Source organism: Macaca nemestrina, chromosome 20 (assembly GCF_043159975.1).
Source record: "Macaca nemestrina isolate mMacNem1 chromosome 20, mMacNem.hap1, whole genome shotgun sequence".
NCBI classification, from domain to species: domain Eukaryota; kingdom Metazoa; phylum Chordata; class Mammalia; order Primates; family Cercopithecidae; genus Macaca; species Macaca nemestrina.
Genome location: NC_092144.1, coordinates 39,925,856 through 39,949,113, shown reverse-complemented (window position 1 = coordinate 39,949,113; position 23,258 = coordinate 39,925,856). Strand labels below are relative to the sequence as shown.

At 47.6% G+C, this 23,258-nt stretch overlaps 1 protein-coding gene across 30 annotated transcripts in view; it reads right to left on the bottom strand.

Moving 5' to 3' along the window:
* The window catches only part of LOC105495610 (zinc finger protein 536), a 491,361-nt gene that overhangs the window by 145,454 nt on the left and 322,649 nt on the right, over positions 1-23,258 (bottom strand). For 21 of the 30 annotated variants that reach the window (XM_071086002.1, XM_071086012.1, XM_071086006.1 and 18 more), the window contains one exon: positions 17,453-19,026. In XM_071086002.1, the coding sequence (XP_070942103.1) occupies positions 17,453-19,026 (1,574 nt within the window). The other 9 variants (XM_071086027.1, XM_011765364.3, XM_071086019.1 and 6 more) reach the window with 5 other exon arrangements.

Sequence of the window (23,258 nt, the reverse complement as noted above, 5' to 3'; positions counted from 1 at the left end):
TCTTTGGTGCGACAAGATGCTGCTTGGTGCCTCAGTTTCCCCATATTTAAAATGAGAATAATAAATACTCCATCTACATCCTCGGGTTTTCATGAGGATGAAATGTAAGAGTCTAATTTGCACTCTCATCTGTATGGGGCTTAGAACAGGACTTGGCGCAGAGGAAGTCTTTACTATTTACAACTTTGCTTGGAAGGTTAGTGGGTGATTTCGGAGGACCAGATCCTGCTGCTGGGATAAAGGGAGCCGTTCCTTGGGCATGGAGATATTTTGGGGAAACAGTCATCTGCCCTAGACCCAGGATGCCCCCACATGGCTGGTTTTTGAATGGAACAAAACGTCCCGGTGGTAACTGATTCCTGGGTGACCCCTCATAGACAGTCAGGGTGTGGGGCAGGGTTAGGAGCCGTGGCCTACTGAATTTTCCTCTAGGCTGCCCAAAGGCCAGGACTGATTTTACATAGTTGCCATGAAAGTGACTTTCTTTATTCCACGATTGTTTGATTTTAGCATCCAAACGTGACCTGGGATATTTTATTACTTGGATTGTGTTTTCTGTTTATTGGTGGTCCCAGCCTGACATTAGAAATGCTGTGTCTTGGAGGACTGGTGTGACGCGGCTGGCGACACTGATTGCTGTCATCTGTGAGATGGGCTATCAGGTTTAATGCTTGGCATCGGAGGTGTGTGTCTCAGGGAATTCCCCTCCCTGACTCTGCAACAGCTTTCTTCATGCCCGGTGTTCAGCTGGCCAAGCTGAGGCTCACAGGGGCCCCTGGAGTGGGAAGGTCATGACCTGAGGCGCTAGAAGAGCAGAAAATCACAGCAAGAGCAGACAACAGGCACTGGAGATGACAAAAGGTGGAAAGGTGGGAGGGGGTGAGGGTTGAAAATTCACCTGTTGTGCACAGTGTTCACTATTCAGGTGACGGATACACTAAAAGTACAAACTTCACTTGCAACGTAAGGAATCTGCACGTCTACTCCCTAAATATATAAAAACAAACAGAAAATGTTTTAAAGAAAAAGAAAAAAGACTGTGGGCAAGCCGCCTTGCGTCCCTTGGCCTCAGCTTCCTCATTCATAAAATGGGTTCTGATAATGACAGAGGGTGTCTGGTTACGCAGAAGTGGCTGGGGTCCAGAAGTGCTGAAGGCCTGGTGGGCCTGGGGGCTTCACAGGAGGGTGGGCCCACACCGGGGCAAGGCTCGGAGTAAGTCCAGTAGCAGGCCAAGTCTCCCCAGATCACCCCAACTTTCCTCCTCTGCAACATGCTCTCTCCCCGGGTCAGTAGATTCACTCAGCTGACCTCACCCTTGAAGAAGGAGGGCAGGGAGTCACAAGCCCAGATCTGGCTTCCTAAATGACCCCAGAAGACCAAGAAGAAGCTATCAGATAAGTTAAAAAAAAAAAAAAAAAAAAAAAAAAAAGGAAGGGAGTCTACACAGTCCCCACCCCAGAGGGGCCGAGCTTTCCTTTTGGCAAAAAGAGGACCAGATGGCCACCCTCGTTTGAGATGTCAACGGTGACCTCCCAATGCAACAAACAGAAGTGCATCTTAATCAGAGTTCTTCCCGGACAAGGCAATGGCACGGACCCACCCCTCTAGGAAATAAGACCTTCTTAATCACAGCCCTGCAGCCGCAGTGGCTGTTCTCCACCCCTGCCTGCCTGGTGCCAGCCCAGCTCTGGGCCCAGCCGAGCCCAGGCAGTAGTGGAGCGTCTTCCCGTTTCCAATCCTTGGAGTCATAACTCACATTACTTCCATCCCATCTGCACCCAGTGAAGGCAGAGCAGGGAAAAGAGCATAAAACACAAAGTTCCCACAGACAACATCTGTCTCAGTGCAAACAATGGACCATTATCTTGTAAATAATTCTGATTAAGCTGCAGCATTTCCTCCTGAAACTGGCGGTGGGAGTGGAGCAAGCGGGAGAAGGCGCTGCTGGAGCTCCAGCCCGAGCGCCAGGAGCTGCACTTGGGGGTCTCCCTGACCCTCCCCAACATCTCTACCCACAGCCACTGAGCACCCTTCTCCCCAGCCCGACCACCAGGACCACCAGCAGTGGGAGGACCCATCCCATCAGCCTGGGCACCTACAGCCCCAGGAGGCTTCAGGAAAGTTTCCCTGCCAGGATCCTTTGGTCTCTACTGGCCTCCTTTCTCTCTCTCTCTCTCTCTCTCTCTCTCTCTCTCTCTCTCTCTCTCTCTCCCTCCCTCCTCTTCACCCATTTCTTCCACTCTTTCCTCTCCTCCAGATGCAACCTCCATCATTTCTCTTCTACTCTCTTCTTACTTGTTTTCCCTCTCACCCCTTAGCCCTCAGGTCCTCTGTGGCACTCTCCTTCTCCTTTGGTGCCCCCATCCCAGGCCCCTGGGGCTACGCCTCCTCGCTGCCCCATCCCAGAGACACCTTGACATGGTGGGAATTATGTGTGTCCGTCTGGAGGTTCCAGGCCTGTGGGCCCCAGCCTGTCCTTGGGCTCATCTGCAGGAGTTGTCAGGCTGGGGAAGGGGCCCATAGGAATCCCTCTTCCCACCACTGGAGCATTCATCAGGCCCAGCGCCTCTCCCTCCTGTGTCTTCTGGGATGTGAGGTCAGCCTGCCTGGCAAACCCCAGTCCCATCACCCACCTCACACAACACTTCCTGTTGCAAAATCCAAAATCCACTGTCGCAAAATAAAACTGGGGACTTCACAAAACCACCCCAACATGACATCCAGGTGTTTAACCTGTGTGAATTAGAGGGGATCATTCACTTTGCAGGGGCATTTACCTCAAAAGCCTCAAAGAAATTCCCTTTGTGATTTAAAATTAAATTACTGGGTATCATTTAGAAAGGACAGTTCTAGAGCCCAAAGTCTTAATGTAATCCAAAAGCCACTGATACAAGAATCTTGGCCACCGATTGGCCACCAGAGATGATTTTTTAAAATTTCCTAATGGTAAATACTTTTTACCACTAGAAAACAGTGAAAACAGCTCAGTTGGAGCCAATGGGGGTGTGTCTGTCCATCGCAGGAATGGGCTTGTTGAATTATCATATGGGTTCCCCAACAGACCTCCAGATGTGTTCACCCCAGGGATGGGAAGAATCCCAGATGGGCCATCCAGAAAGAGGCCTTCCAGCGGTGAGTACAAATTGGCAAGGATGAGGGCGGGGCGCCATGATTTATAATAGCCTGCCCTGATTCTCCAGCCACTTGGCAGGGTTTTAGTGGGTTCTGGGTCTTCATCGAAGCTCTGCCTGGAGCCTACATGGCTTTCCGAAAGCCTAAAATAATTGAAATGAGGGTGACTCGACAACTTCCAAGTTCTTCATATTCACTTTATTCTCTTAAAGGATACACGAGTGCCTCATTTGATGGATGATAATACTGAGGCAATTGCATTAAGAAATGCCTATGACAAGATGTCCAGTTGAAAGCAAAAAGCCAAGGACTTGAGGGTTTCCCATGTGGAGATAGTGCATACTGTTCCAAACTACCCCGGGCTTGCAAGCCCAGAGTGATTTTGAATGACCAAGGGAATTCTCAGGATGGAAAAGTGGAACGGTCACAGGCACAGAAGGAAGTGAATGTGAACTGCTTCCATGCCCCATGTGTGCAAGATGAGAGCCTGAGCCCACATCTCTCAGTGCCTGGGTTCCCACCCTCTAAGTGTGACGGGTACATGTATTGAAAGGAAGTAGGAGGCACTTATATCCAAAAGGGACCCCCCTGGATTCACACATTGGTATCTGCAAAGTGCTCGAAGATAACCTGATCATCATAAAAAATACAATCTTCTCAAGCTCAACTGTGAACTCAACAGGTTGAAAAAGAAAAGAGAAAAAAAGTCAAATAATCAGGTTTTTCTTGCACTTCCATGAGCTGAAAATCCAGTTTCATTGATCTCCTTTTCTCTTTTCTTTTCTTTTTCTATTTTGACAGACTTCCAGAATTAAAAGAGAAAATCCTCAATGGTCTTCTTCTAATTTAATAGAAATATCTTCAGGATAAGGCAAGTTTTACATGCCAGTGCACTGGAATGGCAGATGGCCTTGCCCAAATGGAAATCCTGCACACTCTTATGTTTGTGGAAAACCAGAACATATCTCAGGGGCCCTACTGGTATGGGGACTCCAGGACTGACAGGGTCCCCATGGGTCATCTGAAAAGTGAGGACTAGAAAAGGGTGATGGAGACTATAGAGTTTAAGACGTAGGAGGATCCGGAGCAGACATCTGGAATGCTCCCTCCTTTAACTGACAAGAAAATGCTGCCCAAAGAGGACACGTGAGTTGTCTAAGCTCCTTGGAACATGACTGCTGCGAGGTGCTTGGTCTCTTGACCCCCAGGCCAGTCTGCCAATCATTCTTCCAATAACCCGGCCCCTAAGCTGAGAGGCCACGCCTTCCCTCCCCACAGGAGCCATGACATGCACATCTGTTCTCATCCATGGCTTTCGTTGGTCTGCGACTTTCTACAAGGGATCCAGGAGGGTGTAGAATCGTTCCCACTCGAAGCAGACACTGTTGGTTGTTGGTTCCTCACTCCTTCCCTTCTGATTATCTGGCAATGCCAATGGCCCCTTGCTTCTTTCTGCCTGAGGTCTTTCTCTCACTATGGGAAGGATGGTTGGCCATCAGGTGCACTGGAGGGACCCTTAGCTGCTGGGAGACACAGAGCTGGTGTGTAAATACCCCGGCTCCTTCAATACTTGAAGAGACTGTTCCAAGGGGAGCTCTACACAGTACCTTAGAGGACCCCCAAAGGGGCTGAACCCCTATAGTCCTACAGTACTGACCCTCTCATGAGTGCATCTGTGCTTGTTGGTTTACCTGCCTTCTCTGTCTCCCTTCCCTGCTCCCTCACTCATGCTTCCTGGGTCACCTCCCACATCTACTGCCTGTATCCAGGTCCTTACCTCAGGATCTGCTCTAGGGAGACCCCATCTAGGTCACTGAAGAAGTCTTAGGGGATTGAGAGGACTAACGGCCCCTCTACTTGACAAGAAAGAACTCATCCTAGTGTGAGTCCCTAATTATCCACCGGGGCCACTCTGCACCCCAGCAAAACCACCTTCAGCCCTTCCCCACGTGCAGGGCGCACCTTGGAGTGGCCTGTCCCGGTGGTCAGCCCCAGCTCTCTCCCCAGGACAGACAAATCCCTTGACTCAAGAAAAAACCGACTTGTCCATCATATAAAAAGAGCAATAATTTGGTAAATTAATTGCAAATTTGCTTTCCCCGCTTGGTTGCCTTTCTCCTTTTATGTGGATAATTGAGAGCATATTATGTTAATTTGACAACAACAGAAGTTCAAAAAGAAAACTTAACCTTGTGAGCAGTGAGTTACCATTAGATGGGTGTGTCTGGACAACTCCACAAAGAACATGAAAGACAAACCCCTCGTGAAGCCAGCCAATGTCTGGATGCACAAATGGCTATTTTTGCTAATGAAATAGCTGTGCAGAGTTCCCCAACTTTAACCTTGAAAATGCGCATCCCTTGCTCCAGAGGCAGAATCTGCTTACGCAGAGACAATATTGCCAATGCGCTGCTGCTGATTTGGGGATGTAATTTAATCATCGGGAAGTTTCTTTGAGAAAAAGTGACTATACTTATGGAATAATCATCTCCCAACATTTAGATTCTTTTTCTCCAACCAGAATATCTACAATCTCATCAAAGCAAACACACTTCCGAACATGTGTAAATAGAGAAGTGGATCTGAAGACTCTCTTACTGCAAGGCACTCTGCCCTTCCTTGGCCTCTCTCGTCTTAAGTCACAGATGTCTCCTTGGAACTCTGCTCCATATACTATGGGGCAGAGAGGGGGTCTCTGATCCAGACCAGGGGGTTCATGTTAGGAAGGGTCCGGGTCTCAGGCTGAGGGTAGATCCAATGGATGATGTTTATGTTTGCTCCAGGTTTGAATTCAAACAGGTGGGGCTTGTTATAATCCCATGTGTGGATGGGTGGTGGCTTAGGGGAAGGTGGGTTTGTTATAGTTCCATGTATGGATGGATGGTGGTTTACAGGGGACATGCTCTTGTTATAATCCCATGTGGGGATAGGTGATGGTTTACAGGGCACATGAGCTTATTATAATCCCATGTGGGGATGGGTGGTGGCTTGGGGGAAGATGGGCTTGTTATAATCCCATGTGGGGATGGGTGATGGCTTGGGGGAAGGTCGGCTTGTTACAATCCCACGTGGAGATGGACGATGGTTTACAGGGGAGGTGGGCTTGTTATATACCCATGTAGGGATGGATGGTGGTTTATGGGGGAGGTGTGGGGATGGATGGTAGTATACAGGGAAGGTGAGCTTGTTATAATAATCCCACTTGGGGATGGATGGTGACTTAGGGGGAAGGAACACACCAGAAACAGAATTCTCAACCCCTTTGCAGAGCTGTGAAATGAAGTTGGCTCATTCCACAGAACTGAATCCACCCAGCTCCCCGGCAAGCAGAAAACGGAATATACCCAAGAACACGCAACTGGTGAGAAAGGAGTCATCACCCAGGGATGGGGGTGATGAGGAGGAGGTGGATGGGAAGCAGTGGGAGTGCACGGCGTGACTGTCCTGAAATGAGAAGATGGGGAGCAGGATGGAGCTGGCTTCATAAAAGTAGGAGAATGAGAATCCACACAGGCATCCTCTAAGCTTGAGAAGTTTCCACTGGGGAGCAACTCAGGAAATACCCCCTGCTTTAGAAACAGAAATGCTTCCGAGTCCCCCAGCTTGGAGATTCCATTAGGGGTATTGGGTCCCCGTGGAAAGGAAGAGAGAACAGCAGACGCCTGAATACATGGCTCCAGGGAGCCTTCCAGGCTGTCAACGCAAGGGGCTGGGAAGATCAGTTCCCTTCCGCAGCCTCTCCCTCACTGGCTTGGCACTCCCTCTGCCTCCAAAGCCCAGCCCCCCACGTCCCATCTATACCCCTCTGGGCCCCATCCCAGAAGGACTGGCAAAACCCATGGGAGCTGTGGTGCCCCAGGTTTGCAGGAAGTGGGCAGTGGGGTGTACATGACCAGCAATGCCAGGAACAGTGTGCTCAGCCCTGGACAGAGGCCCCGAGAAAAAGGCTGGGAGGAATTTTCCCTCGATGTGCACCCCATTCCCCTTGGGGCAGGTCCTCAGACTCAGGGGACATTGCAAATAAAGAAAAACCTCTCCTGGGGCCCTACTTCTTGTGCAGGCTTGGCCTACGTACACTGGCAGTGGAAACTGGCCCTGCCTAAATGTGGCCACGCAGACCTGGGGCCTGGAAGTTAGGGTCACTCACTTTACCTTTGCTAGGCATTTAGGGATCCATCACAGTTTCCATAGGAACCCATGGTACGCACTCCCAGCTTCATACGAAGGGAATCAGGCAGCAGTCGTGGGCGCTGACCACCAGGAAATCTGACAACCTTCTTCACAATCGACATTTTCTCTTTGCAGCTTTTATCACGTCTTCTCAGACTCCGAATCTCTCACTTTTTACCTCTTTCCCAAAATAAGAGACAACCTAATGCCATAATGTGGTCTTTGGAGTCAGGGTCACTTGAAAAGGTGTTATGAGAAATACAGGAGGCAATGTTTCAACCAGCTAGGGTGATGCAATTGTCCTGTTGTGGAGGCCAGGGTTGTCCGATGGGCATTTCTGGCTTTCTGTTCCCTTGTTACACAGAGGACACTTTATTTATTTGGGGGTGTGAAGAACGGACTTGGGGCTTGAGATTGTGTCCTACCCCGAGTCCCCCAACAGGACCAGTTAGACAAGGGCGCAGGGATGGTCATTGAATTTAGAAGTTTACAAAACACACCCAAGAAAAGAAGCTTGGAAACACCGTTGAAATGGCAGGACCCTAAAGTCCAGCTCACGGACCACAAAACCAAGCAACACAAGCAAAAAGCAAAATCGGTCCTTCCCGTACCTCTCTCCCCACCAGGAGGCAAAGTGGAAGAACAGGCAAAAGCCTGTTGCAGCAAACACAGGTACAGCCCAAAAAGGTCAGCAATATATAAAGATTCCACCTCCACGAATCCTGAGTCTCTTCATTACAAACTACCCCTTCACAGGATGAAAAGAACATGTTTAGATTTGCTGCAGGAAAGCTGGGTGTCAGTGTTTCCACATCTGGGATGGGGCATGATGACCTGCATACTCCGTGCCCAAGTACCCCCACTGCCACCGCCCCAGCCACAGTTCCCGTGGGCGGTTGTGGGGCCTAGACACCTCAAAGTCACTTGCACAGAGAAACGGGCCCATGTCGCCTGACTCTCCCCCACCCGCCACAGTCATCCACCCAAATTGGAAGGTCCTTTTCCACTTGCATGTTTATGAATTGTTACTCACAGGACCCACCAAAGGGTGGATAGAAAAATGCAATGATCTGCCCAGGCAAACAGCCCAAGAAACAGGGTAAATGGCATTCCCTGAATGTCCTGTTGAGGCTTCCAACAGAGAGAAGAATGTCAGGGGGCGAGGGGGGTGTTGCGGAATGAGTTAACATAATGACTCAAAACTACACTAATGTTTCACAGCTTTTTTTTTTATTAGCAATACCAAGATAAGTTATTGAAGCATTTTTAGTATTATTTTACATTCCATTCATAAATGACCTAACTTGTAACTCAGCATACAGCACACTTAAAGATATAGTTTGACACTTATTCAGAAAGCTACAATTATTATAACTTACATGCCTTCATTACCAGGAACACCTTAATATATCTTCTAATTACTTCAACAATACTCTGTTCCAAAGCACACAATCACCCCGTACAAGTTTACACATTTTGCTTCAATCACCATTTTTAGGTTGTAGATGTCAAGGTGCTATTCACGGAAATTTTACTGTCATCTGCTCCTGGTTAATAGGACGACCTGACACAATATTAAACTAGCAATATTTCTGCTTAAATACTATGGAGAAAGAGAATTACTGCACTTTTCTGTATTCTTCTAAAGTGTTACAAAATACAGGACAATCAGACACAAGCAGTAATACCCATGAGACCATTGCAGGACCCACCTCTACACGCTCAGGTGAGCTGGTGGAACAGACCCCACCCCCAGCCAGGTTGCCCACAGGTGAAGGGATCTGTCATCCACCAGCAGTTGTCACTCAGGATTTATGACTTTGAGGGAGTTTTCTCTCCTGCTCAAGTTACTAAGCCTTTGCAATCCATGACTAATAGTGGAACATATGGGGTAATATTTTTAGCCTCTGATTCTCTGCTATATATACTGTAGGTTGGTGCGCCGTGTGTATACACATACCTATGCCAATAGTAATTATTTATTCAACACACATATGTGTATACATTCTTCTCTTGACTTTACACGATTAACAAGCTGCAGATAACCACCGAGGACCACGAACAGACAAGGGCAAGTCCAGATAGACCGACTAGGACAGGGAGTGTCACTTACCTGCAAGAAAATGTTCAGATTTATTAAATAATCCAGAAACCATCAGGGCTAGAGGCATTTGAAAGCAAGGGCAGGGCCACATTCCCTAATTGTTTAATGGAATGATGACAATAAAGTGGTATTTATAAAATTTGGTCCTTCTGTCTCTGGCTAAAGCAAGAATAGTCAACATGATTAGGGCAGGTTGGCAATTAGACGTAGAGGTGCTGTTGATCAGCACTAAGTAATAGGAGGTAATTACTGCTTATTTGAAACCTGGGCTTTGCACACAACATCTGAAATTAAAAAGAAAAAGAAAAAACCTGATGCCTTCAGCAGGTAAGATGTAGCCTGTGTCTAGATAGTTGTCAGTTTCAACCAGCGCTTTGATTCAGCAGTTAAAAAGGTAGACGCCAAAGCTTAGACCCAGGGTACCTGCACCCACTTAAGAATGGATGTGTTCACACCGTTCCTATTTCAGATGGCGGTGGCTGGGTCTGACTGGAGGGTTTACATTTCCTCAGTGATGTGGGTGTCTTTTCCGACAACAATCTCTTCTCTCAATACTCTCTTCCTTCCTCCCAATCTTAAGTCATTACCAGGGGCGGGAAAAGATATATATATATATATCTTTTTTTTTTTAAACCAAAGAGGCTGATTGCCCTCTCCTCTCACCTAGGCTTGGTCCTGAGCAGTAGGATTCATGCAATCCAAAGAGAATATGGACATAGCAACTAAAATTAATGCTACCAGACTTCTCTCCTGATTCAGAGGCCCTGTTGATTCAGCCAGTAGCTTTTGGAGCCAAAAATATGCAGCAAAAGGAAAGGAACATAAACAAGGCTAAATGTCACCAGTGTTTGCCGACTTACAGACACCATCCATTTGTTTGTTCTGAAATGACGAGTGGACCATTTGGCAAATACAATGGTATTCACACAACAGTTCTGTCATCCTGCAGTGCAAACGACATCACGTCAGTGGCATTCCCATTTAATTTAAAAAGAGGGAAGGAGAACAGAAGAAGAATGCCTTTGGAGTTTGGAGAGAGCTGCCATCCAGAGAGGCTGCCACTCCATCAGACACAGTGCATACAGCAGGGCTCTGGAGGAGGGTTGGGGAGAACCCGCTCCAGGTGCTGGAGATCCCAGGGGACATTGCCTGTGTTTGTCCCTCCAGAGTCAAAGAGAAAAGCTCTGCAGCAGGTTGCAAGGCAGCCAGCAGGGGCAGAACAGGGCAGTGATTTGCATTAACTCACAAGGTTGTGCCCTTGGACTTCAAGGCAGGCCAAATGGTCCTCTCTCCTGGGGTCTAATGTCAGGCCCTGGACACACAGTATGAATGAGAGCAGGCCAGACGGTAGAGGTCAATAGCTAATCTGTAAATTATCCAGTTGGGCAAAGGAGGTGAACGCAAAGGTGTGCTTTATCCATAGTCTCTGAGGCCAATCCATGTAAGAATCAGCTCACAAAAAAGAAAAGGAAGAGGTATGAGAGCACATTTGTCTTTAAATAAAGTAAGGCGGCAGCAGAGACAAAAAGATCTTGCAGTGGCGATGCCCCAGGTATCCCACACCCCCAAGCCAATTGCCTTCTTGTGCTAGCTGGGTACAGCCTGCACTCCCACACACTTGGCAGATTGGAATTTTGTGGTTGTCTTCCTGTGCCATTTTCCTACCTTCACCTCCCTTGTTCATCAGAACCAGCAGGTTGTAGACTCTTGCACAAGATGAAAAATGTACCAGTAACCATAGACTGTGTATCACAGCCTACACTCAGGGTGTCTGAGCATCTGCGGCCCTCACTGTGTATTTCATACCCCAGCCATGGCCTCCTTACAGGTCTCTAACTGACTGCAGACCTTTGCCATTTCTTGGTCAAAGACTGAGGCGGGGCAGGACTCATTTCCTACCCCTAAGCACTTGCCTGGTATCAGTAACAGAATGGAGTAACCATTGGGATGGGAGGTCATCACAAAATTGCCAGAATCATCTTCAAAGCAAACTTCCCCACAAACCAAGAAAGAGCTATCAACTATGCATCACGGCCAAAGTGAGGAAATGAAACGTGCCTCTCTAACACTGATGGAGGTAAGGTTGATGGCTGCCGTGCTTAAGGGACGATTGCGACCTGAAGATGTTTGCACACTGACATCATCTCCTTGCAACAGTTTCACGTGGATGCTGAGCTCCGCAACGTCATGCAAGCTCAACTGAGAAGCACTGATCCAAGCTCTTTTATCTCTATCATCTATTTCATCCCTATGCTTCCTTCCATCAGTGAGGAAACAGGCTTTCACAGAGCAGGCTGGCTTCAGAGACAACACACAGCCACTGCCTCCTTCCTCTTCTGTGTGTGCTGGCTGTGAGGGGGCAGCTCTGGGTTGCACTGTGCTGGGGTGTTCTCCTGGAAGTCTTTAATGTATATATACACAGAGGTGTGGTTTCCCAGAAACAAGGTACCAGCCCATCTGGGTCAACAAGTCCTCTACCTCTGGAAAGTCTGTCTCACGTCTCTGGCTTTGGCATTACCAGACCATGGATGGGGCCCTGCTGCTGATGATGACAGGTTTCCCGTCACCATCTCACCGTCCAGTGGACTAACAGAGGACTAGTTTTCGCACGATACATTCCCTAGGGATGACCACGGGAACACATTCTTCTTTACACCAGAGCAGGTGTTGACCAACTAAGACCCTGTGGACCAATTCCAGTGCACCGCCTGTGTCAGTACCTAAAGTTCTAATAGAACGCAACCACAGCCGTCATTTTCCTATTGTCTACGGTGGCTGCAGTGCTACCTCCAAAGCAGAGTTGGGTTGTCACCACAGATACCCCATGGCCTGCGAGCCAATACTTTTATTCTTTGGCCCTTTAAGAAAATATTTGCTACCTGTTGCTTTAGACTGAGTAGCTGGTAAAACAGTAGGTATTGGCCAGGCATGGTGGCTCATGCCTATAATCCCAGCACTTTGGGAGGCTGAGGTGGGCGGATCACCTGAGGGCAGAAGTTCGAGACCAGCCTGACCAACGTGGTGAAACCCTGTCTCTACTAAAAATACAAAATTAGCCAGGTGTGGTGGCGCATGCCTGTAATCCCAGCTACTCGGGAGACTGAAGCAGGAGAATCACTTGAACCCAGGAGGCAGAAGTTGCAGTGAGCCAAGATCGTGCCCCTACACTCCAGCCTGGGCAACAGAGCAAAACTCCATCTTCGAAAAAAAGGAAAAAAAAAGGTAGACTGCCTATGCCAAGAATGCCATAAGGCTTAGGGAGAAGAGAAGTCACATTTTAAGAGAGTTCAGCTTTGGTTGTCCTGGTTCATTCATCACACATTTAAAAATATGTAAGTTGAAGAGGTTTCAGTGGGCCTGAATTCTTGGGTGTGGGTCCCAATCATTTCACTAGCGTGGAAGCCCAGAGTACCCTTATTCCATAGTCTTGGGTATAATTTGGGTTGGGGAAGCCAGCTGCCCAATAACCTGAGGATGATAAGCTAGAGATGTTAGCACGACTGCTGCTAATGGGCTTGCATTCTCCCTCACTTCCTCCCAGGCCCATTGGGTCACTAGGTCTGGTAGCCACTGCACATAGGGCTTTGTGCCCACGATCAACATGCTGATATTTATTTATTTCATGTTTATTTTAGAGAAGGGGTCTCGCTCTGTCACCCAGGCTTGAGTGCAATGTCACAATCCTAGCTCACAGCGGCCTTGAACTCCTGGGTTTAAGCGACGCCCCTCCCTCGGCCTCCCAGAGTGCTGGGATTACAGGTGTGAGCCGCAGTGCCTGCCCTCAGCCTGCTCACAGATGCTCCCAGTTCAGCCAGGTTTCCCTGGGTGGCAGTCACTACACAAGCAGAGCTCCTTGGGGCAAAGGGAAGTGTGTTCTTTTCCCTGCTTTCCCGTTCATCTGTTACTCATTCTTCTCTGTCCTGCCTACCCCTGGGTCCACCAAAGGACACAGTGCAAAGCCTGCTTGGGAGACCTGACACACAACAACAACTCCATGCCCTGGCCGTCTCTCTTAGGTTTGAAAGGCAAGGAGTAAGGGTGATCTGGTTGCTATCCAAGTCCACAAAATCCCGGATAAAACACACTCTTTAACCGCTCCATGCAGCGGGCCCCATGGGTGCTGTGCAGACCAGCCTTGGTGCTATGTGCACAGGGAAGCTTGCCCCTTCCAAGCCAAGTGCCGACCCAACAATGCATTAGCGTTTCTCTAGCTGGACTGGGCTTGTCTGCCTTGCTTTGTCCATGGATGCAAACACTGCTCTGGCCTTCCTCTCTCTGCCTTTCAATACTCATGTGGAGCCTGTCCCATTACAAAACCAAGGTCAAACATTCCAATAAAACCAAGGGCACCTCCGAGTTCTCCGATAGCACTGGAGCACCCTTGTATGTTATGTTCTTTCACAGAATAAAGAAATGTGACTCGTTCCTGGAGACTGGAAGTCACCTCAAGAAACTAAGGATTTGATAGGAGTGGGATTTCCTATAATGAGATCAGACCCCTAGTGGGATCTGACCCACTGTGGAAACAAGGATGCCTGTCCTCTGGCTTAATCCAAGATGGCTTAACCTCTTCCTTGGGATTATTATAATATGTCTCTGACAGGCAGTGTGCTATCCTCTGTGGAAAGAGCTTTAGAAAATTCCCACTCAAGCTCTCGACACTGTCATATGCAACAGGCGTCTCCCCACCCAAATGGCTGGGTTGGCTTCTCCCCTCGATGGCTCTCCTTCTGCACCAGAGCTAGGAATCCACTGGCTGTTAGGATAGGCAGGGCACACTGGCCAGGACCCTGGCTCTATGGCACCAAGGAATTTAGGACCAGAGTTTTTAAAGTTAGGAAGAAGGCATGCAGAAATGACAGAAGATCCTGAAAGTACAGCCTGCAATATGAGTATCACCCACAGACTAGGGTGAGACACCACCTTCTCCAGATCAACAACAAGGGCTGAAGGAGCTGCTGAGATCTGTGGGGAGTTTATATAATTTGAACTAGGTATTTCTGATGCTTCTTCAAACACTTTTACACCCCTTGAGAACAGAGCTCTTCCTTAAGAAACACAGGAACATTAGCTCCTCCTATAAGCCTGTTTCTATAATCATGAAAGTGGGGATTTAGGTTTACTAACCAGACAAAACCAGCCCTGAACTTTATCCATCTGAAATGAGAAACCTAGGAATGATGCTTTGGTCTGACAAAGCCCAGATTCTTAAGGAGAAATAGTGATCATCCTGGTAGGCAGATTTAGAAACTCGTATCTACTTTGAGTGAAGAAGAGAAGGAGGAATAAACATTAGAAATATTTTATTCATTGTGCCAATATCACTTCCACCCTCTCAAAGGGAAGCTAGTGGGGGTTTAAGGCTTACAAATGTCACTTGTGCTTCCTGTCATGCTAAAAAGAGAGTGAATTACACTACTTAAGAAGCAAACAAACAAACAAAAAACAGCCCATGTGGATTTATGTGTCCTCCTAGATGGTAACTTTTAGAAAGGATGAATATGTCTGGACCTTCTGGGATACCACAGTCGCCCGCAAGAAAATGAGAAGAGAACTGCAATTATGGTGGGCCAGATATAGGGGGAGTGGGATGAGAACTGGCAGAGCCAGACCCATCCTAGAGGCAAGAGGGCAGTGGCCCTATCCCCAGGCAAATGCAAGAGCCAGGGAGGATCTTTTCCTGCCTGTTCCCAAACTAAAGCAAGAGGAGGCAGAAGAAATGGGGCCAAACAGAATGCAGAACTCACACTCTCTAAAAATAGGCAGCTTGTGGCCAGAGTCAGTTTCAGCATCTTCCCAGGAGTGGAAGGCGGGACAAGGGGCCTGAACCCTCTGATGCAGAAGCAACCAGGAAGCCTTCAAGCTTGGCTGGCATGAGGGTCCCCAAGTCCCATGAAAGAGGTGGGGGGCGAGGGGCACAGCTTACATCCCTGGGTCTGCTGCCCAAAGGCTGAAAGGTGGACTAGGCAACCGGGCTTGCACATAGTGGGGAAATGTCAGGGGCGTGTTGTGTGCTGCTGTTTTGGGAAAAGGTGAGAAGTGCCTAAGAGCTTGCAGCCCATAGAGAAAAGGCTCTCAAGACCCGGCAGGCTCCCTGACGTTGGCTTCCCATTCAACCTTGCCTGGTGCGAAAGGATACCATTGGGCAAACTTCCTCGAGCCAGGCAGCCTTCCTTCATTACTGATAGGAAGATGGGAAAATTAATAGGGGTAATATGAGCTCATTTCAATAATAATGAGCTCATGAACATGCCAGGTTTTGATCTTTTCTGATGCATGGATTCCTGGCAGGAACTATGGTCCTACGTAGGTAGTTGAAAGAACTGAAAATAGACTTTAAAAAAAAGGCTCTAAACAACAATAAAAAAGAAACCACCCCAATCACAAACCTAAAACAACAATGAAAAAAAAAAAAAAAAGCCTTAAACATTGCTCCACCAGTTAAAAAAAAAAAGGAAAAAATTTGGACTGACATAAAACACTTTTTTCCCTTCTTTTAAGTATTGTTTTTAACAGCTTCAAAAGTAATGAATTGTATGTGGCTAAAAATAGATCTGGGGGTAGTGGTTAATGGGGCCTTGTGAATCATTCAGCATAAGGAACTGTCAATATTTTTTTGAGCTGTCAGAAATCCATTTAGTGATTTTCGACAATTCAAAAAAATATTTCTGACCGCTTGATTCAGTTCCTAGTGAATTAGGGAAGAAGAGGAATAAAAGAAATATATCAATCTAAATTATGAACCCAGAGTCTAGCTTCCTGAATTCTGCTCTGTGCTTAAAGGAACAACACGATGTTGAGGTTCAAAAATATTCTCTTCTATTTTTCCCCTTCCTTCCCTTTTCTTTCCTTTCTTCCTTCTTTCCTTCCTCCCTCCTTCCTTCCTTCCTTCCTTCCTTCCTTCCTTCCTTCCTTCCTTCCTTCCTTCCTTCTCTCCCTCCCTCCCTTCCTTCTTTCCATCCTGCCTTCCTGCCTTCCTGCCTCCCTGCCTTCCTGCCTGCCTTCCACAGGTGAAGTGAAATTATAGATATCCATTCATAAATTACAGATGGAAAGGTATCATGGTCATTTGTCTCTGGTGAGGATATTTGGGGCTGGTTTCAAACAGAAGAATATGTTGAGCTTCTTTTCAGAGAAAGGCTTTCAAATACGGATATCTGGGTGCCAAGAGAATGACTTTGATTCCCCCTGACCACCCCAACATTCATTTGATCCAAACCTAGTCCTTAAATTTATCATTATGTTCTAAAATCTGGAATTCCTTTGGGGTACCCATATGCTTTAAGGAGCTAAAGAAGTGTCAGTTTGCTACAGGATCAGACAAGCATGAATCCAAGATGCACAGGGTCACATCACTACTGTTCAGGGACTTCACAATGTACATGTCTTGTTAGAACAACAGACAGACAGGTGAACAGACAGACAAACAGAAGGCAAGCGCAGAAGGCCAAAGTCACAGTAACCGCCATTTGGTTTGTCTAAAAATGAGTCACAAACACCCAGAAACCATCTCCCTCTTTGGAGAGAAGGTCGCTTTATTTCTATACTGTGGTTAGTGTGATATGATTTTAGTATCCTCTAAGTCAATAAAAGACAAGTTTAAGAAAGCAGATTTGGCTTAGCAAAGCAGTAAGGAATTGTCTTTAGGCATCTTTTGCATACATTGAAAAACTGAAGAATTTGCAAGTTACCATGTCTCTTTTCATTTTTGTTTTGTAAGTTGATTTTCCCCCCTTCAAGTTCTAGATGGCAAACAGGAGTAGTTCACATGGTGAAAGACCACCCCGTTTTCCATGCCTTCTGTACAGGCATTTTAGCACATTATAATGCAAATTGGAACACAAAAGTATGAGTTCTAAAACTTCTAAACAAAATGGACTTTTATGATTGTCTACATTGCAGATACAGCATTGAGGGTTTTTCCTAATATTTCATTCAAAATTTGCTCATGGATAAGTCTACCCCATTTTTGTTTTAAAAAAAATGCACAATTCAGCACTGATGTTTTGGGAAATGAACTATAGGAAGAGGATTCTAAAACTTACCACACAAGTCTGGCCTCTTGATACATCCAGAATTTGCTGTGCTACTTGCAAGTCCATTAAAGGCTGCTAAGCCATCAGAGCTGTAGGCCCTGAGGACCGACAGCATGTTCATCGGCTTGTCCAGGCTCTGCGGCCCCCGCTCCGGCTTTGGCAGGCCCGCCAAGGGGTCCTGGGCTTGGAGAAGACCCTGGCTATGCCACTGCTTCTCCGGTGCTTGGGATAAAGGTGAGACCAGTCCTTGGACGGGCTGGGGGGCGCCTGTGGGCTGCAGGCTGTCCCCGCCATCACTGCTGCTGTCTTTGCTGAGGGCAGACAGGGGCTTGGTCATCATTTCCGGTTCGGTTTCAACATCCTCTTCATCGTTGTTCTCTCCCTTGGAGGAGTCCATGTCCTCTGAGGAGGCGATGTCAGAGAGGTCATCAGTAGTGTTCTTACTCGTGGTTTCGGGGATCAGGATGGGGGCATCCTCTTCAGAGTGGGCCTTTCCATCAGGCTCCTTGTTGGGGCAGGAACTGGAGGCCCCCGAGCCAACCATGCCTGGGTAAACACCAAACTGCTTGTAGAAGTCGGATGGGAAGTTACAAAATGCAGGGTCCACGTGGCTGGTCCATGTGCCGCTCTTCTGCTCCCCCAGAGTCTCCTTGACCTGACCTTGGGCCATCTTCTCAGAAGCAGAGTCTAGAGAGCCAATCATACTGGAGAGGCCCATGTCTTTGTTTGATTGTACTGAGGGCAGCAGGGCCATCTTACTCGCCTCCCGGGCTTGGTCTTTGCAGTTGACTGTGACCCCGATAGTGTTATCTTTGCGTTTCGCTTTGCCCAGGTGGTTGGCCTGGAGATGCAGGGCCATGAGCTCCATGGAGGACGTTGTGAAAGCACAAAACAAGCAGCCGTGCCACGCGATGCTGTCCTGCACAGTTACCGAGGAGCCCGGGAGGGAGGCGGCATCTGGCCGCACAGACAAGTCTAGGGGTTCATACTGAGATTTCTCGGACTTCCTCTGGGAGGACTTGCCACTGGGTTTCTCCTCGCCACCATCCACTCCGTGGACTTTCATGGAAGGGGGGTCAGCCAGGGCTTTGTCCTTCACGTCCTTCTCCTTCTTCAAGGAACTGAGGACAAAGCTGTCCATGAAAGCTTGCAAGGACCCTTGGAAATTCACACCGTTGCTCACGATGCTTTGATAAGCTCTTCCGATCTCGGAGAAGTGGGTGCTTTTGGCAGGAAGGTCGGCGCCTTTCAGAGCATCTGAGGGGATCTCTGAAGACATGCCGGTGGCCTGCCCCGAGTGATCTCCGGACGAGAGCACCCCTGATGTCCACTGCTGAGATGCAGGGCCTCCTCTGAAGTCGATTCCAGGGAGACCCTTGAAGGCGCCCCTCAGGATGTCTGGCCTGATGAACAGAGAAGCTTTGCTTGACATCTCGTCCTTGTGGTCCTGATTCGGGGGCTGCCCAGACAGCGGCCCAGCCCCATTCTGCCGCTCCCGGTGGTGTCGCTCTAAGTGGTATTTTAAGGACGCTGACTGCGTGCCGGCATAGTCACAGTGCGGACACTTGTAGGGTTTCTCACCTGCAAGATTTTGATATAAGAAAAAAAAGAGGCGTTTATCTCATTTTCGTGTGCTGAACGAGGCTGGAAGGATCAACATTTGTTCTTTGAAACAAAGCAGCTCAAACTAATAATTAGAGAACAACTGTTTTTTAATAGAAGAATAATTCGTACTCTTAAGCTTTTTTAATGATTTTGTACCATTTGGGACTATTCAGGAATGACATACTATCTACACACAATTAGCTATCTTTTTCTTTATCTAACATGTGAAAACGGCTGTAGATTTAAAAGCTATGATTATGAAAATTAAGCATAATAATTTCAGCCACAGTGATCATTAAAAGTAGAAGTTTAAAAAGAGAAAGTATGTAACAAATGGGTGGTTGCAATATTTTGTGTATACAATAGCTCTAAAATTTGTTTAAATTATACACATGGAAACCATTTTTAAACCTAAAAATTTTATGGCACTGTTACGCAAGACTGAAATGAATGATTTAAGTCTTGCTCTGCAGTAAATCATGGATATAATTAGCAAATGGCATACTGCACAAGTAATTTATCATTATTTGGAGGGCACCATTCCAGACGGGCTCAGATATCTGCAGACCTACTGCACTGTTTCTAAATAAAGAACTATAAATACAGATTCTATAAAATATTAATACCATTACAGTGCATTATGATTGCAGCATGTAAAGACATATAGTTAAGATAAAAAGCAGTCAATAAAACTTAAAAGAAAATGAGTAATAAAAAGGCACAAAATATATTTAGTTTCTGTATTTGAAATTAACATTATCTACTGGTCTTTGTAGTGCCTTAAATTTGTACTAATGGCAAACCTAATGCTCCGGTAGTAAAATGTGTAATTTACCTATAATAAGCGCTTTCTAGAGAATAAAAATAGCTTTAAAGAGTGTTTTAAAACATATAAGATAATTTTCATGAATTAAATATTTATTTAAATTCAACACCCCCAACTTCTATTGTTCTTTTCACAATGTGGAAAGATACCAGAAGAGACAACTTACATTTGCTGGCATTGGGGGATAGAGAAGGGAAAGAAGGTAAATGACTGCAGATTTAAATATATTTCAAGAATTTGTTAGCAATCCCAGGGCTTTTCTAGACTTTGCAATCAAAAGGCTCTCTGGAAGGAATGGGGACTGTGACAGTCCCCACTCTCTTATTCACAATGCTGCCCTGTCGATATCCACAATTATTTCTTCTAGGAACCTCAACTATTCCCCCTCCTCTTCCTCTGCTCTATTATAAAATAGACTGATCTAAAAAGTAACAGCAAATCATCAGTGAATGGTGTCTTCTGAAGACATTTCACTGTGTCTAATCTCAGCAGAAGGCATGAGTCCCAGTCCTCCAGGCACAGGGCATTTGGGGGCATGGACTTTGTGAGCAAGAGGGCCACCACCCTGGCTCTGAGCAGGAGATGACACGTCATGTCTGAGCAGGAGATGCCAGAGCCATGGACACCCTGCCTGCCTTATCAGAACAAGGGTGTCAGGTGCTATGAGCCGCTGAGATCTCTCCTGGACACTTTCAGAGGTGGCCCTTAAGTCTAGGAAGGGAACCCAGCAGCGAATCCGTTTCTCTAAACATAAAGGTCACAGTCATCTCTAACTAGACCAATGACATGGATCTAGGAGGAAGTCTCTATCCCTTTTGGGGTAAAGGTCCAGAGAATTTCAGGCAGTATTTTCCCACTTCTTGGAGTCAGTCCCGGGTTAGACTCAGACTCATTGAGCTACTGCTTTTTAGACATGGCATCGCAGGCTAGGCTGGGATGGGGCACTTCTGGGCAGCAGGATGTCACAGCTGATTCAGCTTACCTGGAAGCCCAGTGATCAGGTGTGACAGAGGCAGTACCTGAAACTTAGAGGGGTCGTGATGGGACCCGCAGCAGGCAGGCCTACCTAGAAACTCAGGATCCTGGGCTACGGGTGAGAGCAAACCCTGCGGGAGGGCCGGGCGGTGAAAGCCTGCAGAGGTGAGGCCCGCAGGTGCCGGGTGGGACTCAGGCTGTGTTTAGAAATGCACCTGGAAATGATTACGTGCATCTGGCAGGCAAAGGGGCCGTAGAGAAAACATGGGCATTCATTAGCGGGAGTTAAAGAGGGGGAATGTGGACTTTCCTCTCAAGCCTGGGGATGTGGAGAGCTGCCTTTCTGGGTAGGGATGCACAGAGGATGTGCATGTCTATTTCCAACCGATACAGGTTTGAAAGGCACATGGGAGACTGAGCGTGGTGGCTCACACCTGTAATCCCAGCACTTTGGGAGGCCGAGGCAGACAGATCACGAGGTCAGGAGATCCAGACCATCCTGGCTAACATGGCGAAACCCCGTCTCTACTAAAAATACAAAAAATTAGCTGGGTGTGGTGGCGGGCGCCTGTAGTCCCAGCTGCTCGGGAGGCTGAGGCAGGAGAATGGCGTGAACCCGGGAGGCGGAGCTTGCAGTGAGCCGAGATCGCACCACTGCACTCCAGTCTGGGAGACACAGCGAGACTCCATCTCCAAAAAAAAAAAAAAAAAAAAAAAAAAAAAAAGAAGGAATACAGGAGCAGTAGTACTCAAACTGTATTGTCCATGTATTGTGCATTAGAACCAGCAGGGGAGTGTGCTAAGACACCAGTTCTGGCCCTAAGGCATAGCGGTTCTGATTCCCTGGGTCTGGGGTGGGGGCAGAAGTTGAAGTTGGCCTTCTAAGTGTCCCTGATGATTCTGATGCAGACAGTGTAAAGACAACCCCTTGAAAAACCAACCTGGAATTGCCTTGGGGTCTTGACAAAGTGCTGATACCTGGTCCCTCCTCCCCACATTCTGAGTTAATTGGCCAAAGATGCAAACTTGGTTTTAGGATCTTTCGGGACTTTCCCAGGTGGCCCTCTGTGGATCCTGAGTGGGGAACCATTGTAGGCAGCCTTCCTTGGAAGTGCCTTTGAAGTGGGAACCATGAATGGTTCAGCAGGGAGGACAGTCTAGACCTCAGGAGGTATTTGAGAATCTGGACTAGGGACTGGACACCCATGCTACTCTGAACTCCACTGGACACAGAATCCCAGTCTTGGGACTTTTTCTTCCTCAACCTGTAATAAGACATGTTGAAGCACGTGTTCTATGGGGTCTTATCCCAATCCTAAGCTCACTTAGGAGCTAAACTAAGTGTCCTGAATAGAGCCAGTAATACTTGTAAACATACGTGTCACCCACTGACTCAGAAACCTTCAGTTTGATTCACACACATTTTTTGATGGAATGAACCAATGGATGAATGAATAAACACCTACAACCTCCCTTCTTGGCCCTGGAAACTGAGTAAAAACCAAAGAGCCAGGTCCCCTGCTCTCATGTCTTTTGGAGGAGACATATCATATAGTAGGCTAGCAGAGTTCACACACATGCACTCACTCTCACACTCACACACAGCATGCGGGTGTGCAGGAGGACAGCACCCCTTCACTCCACCCACTGTCTTTAGAGTTCAAAATAGGCCTTGGCCCTCACAGCTCCAGAGAATAAAAGCCAGAGCTGAGAAACAAGAAAGGCTAATTCCTAGCACTGGAGTCTCCACGGGCCCAGGCCTGGTGAATTAGGGGCTGCTTCATGAGCTTTCAAGGGTTTTCTGAGTGCACGTGCTATGCAAGGTTCTAGAAAGCTCTCCACCCACGCTTCCTCTGACTTCTGCACTGGGATGAAAGGGCTGCCCTGCTCTTTCTGTCCATTTCTCTATACAGTTCCACCTCCTGCCGGGTCGCTCAAGGGCTTGGTTTGGGTGGCTTCTTCCAATCGTTCCAATTCCTCAGCTAAGTGCTCCGCACGTTGTTCCAGGGCATAAACCCTTCCCCTTTGGATTTATGTTCACAACGAAACAAGCTCAATTTTAATTTCCTCGTAATCGCTAAATGATTGGAAGAACCACTCCTGCCCTCTGTCTCAAAGCCCTCTCTCCCCTGTCTGGGCTTCCTATCCAACAAGGGGCACAGGGAAATGCTTTAAAGATGAAAGTGAGCCCCGGCCAGGGTGTGTTTCTAGCCAGGTACATCCAGGGGCTGAGCTGGGAACCTCCTTAGAACCCCAGCAGCCCCAGGGCCTTGTGCTCCGCTGGAAACATCCCAGCTGTTTCCCCGGCATTCTTTCCCCAAAGGGCCCATTTCAGAGTGCTCAGAAGGCAAACTTCTCACAATGTTGGCCTAGATGGGGTGGGGCAGCAACCTGGCGGAGAGGCCTAAC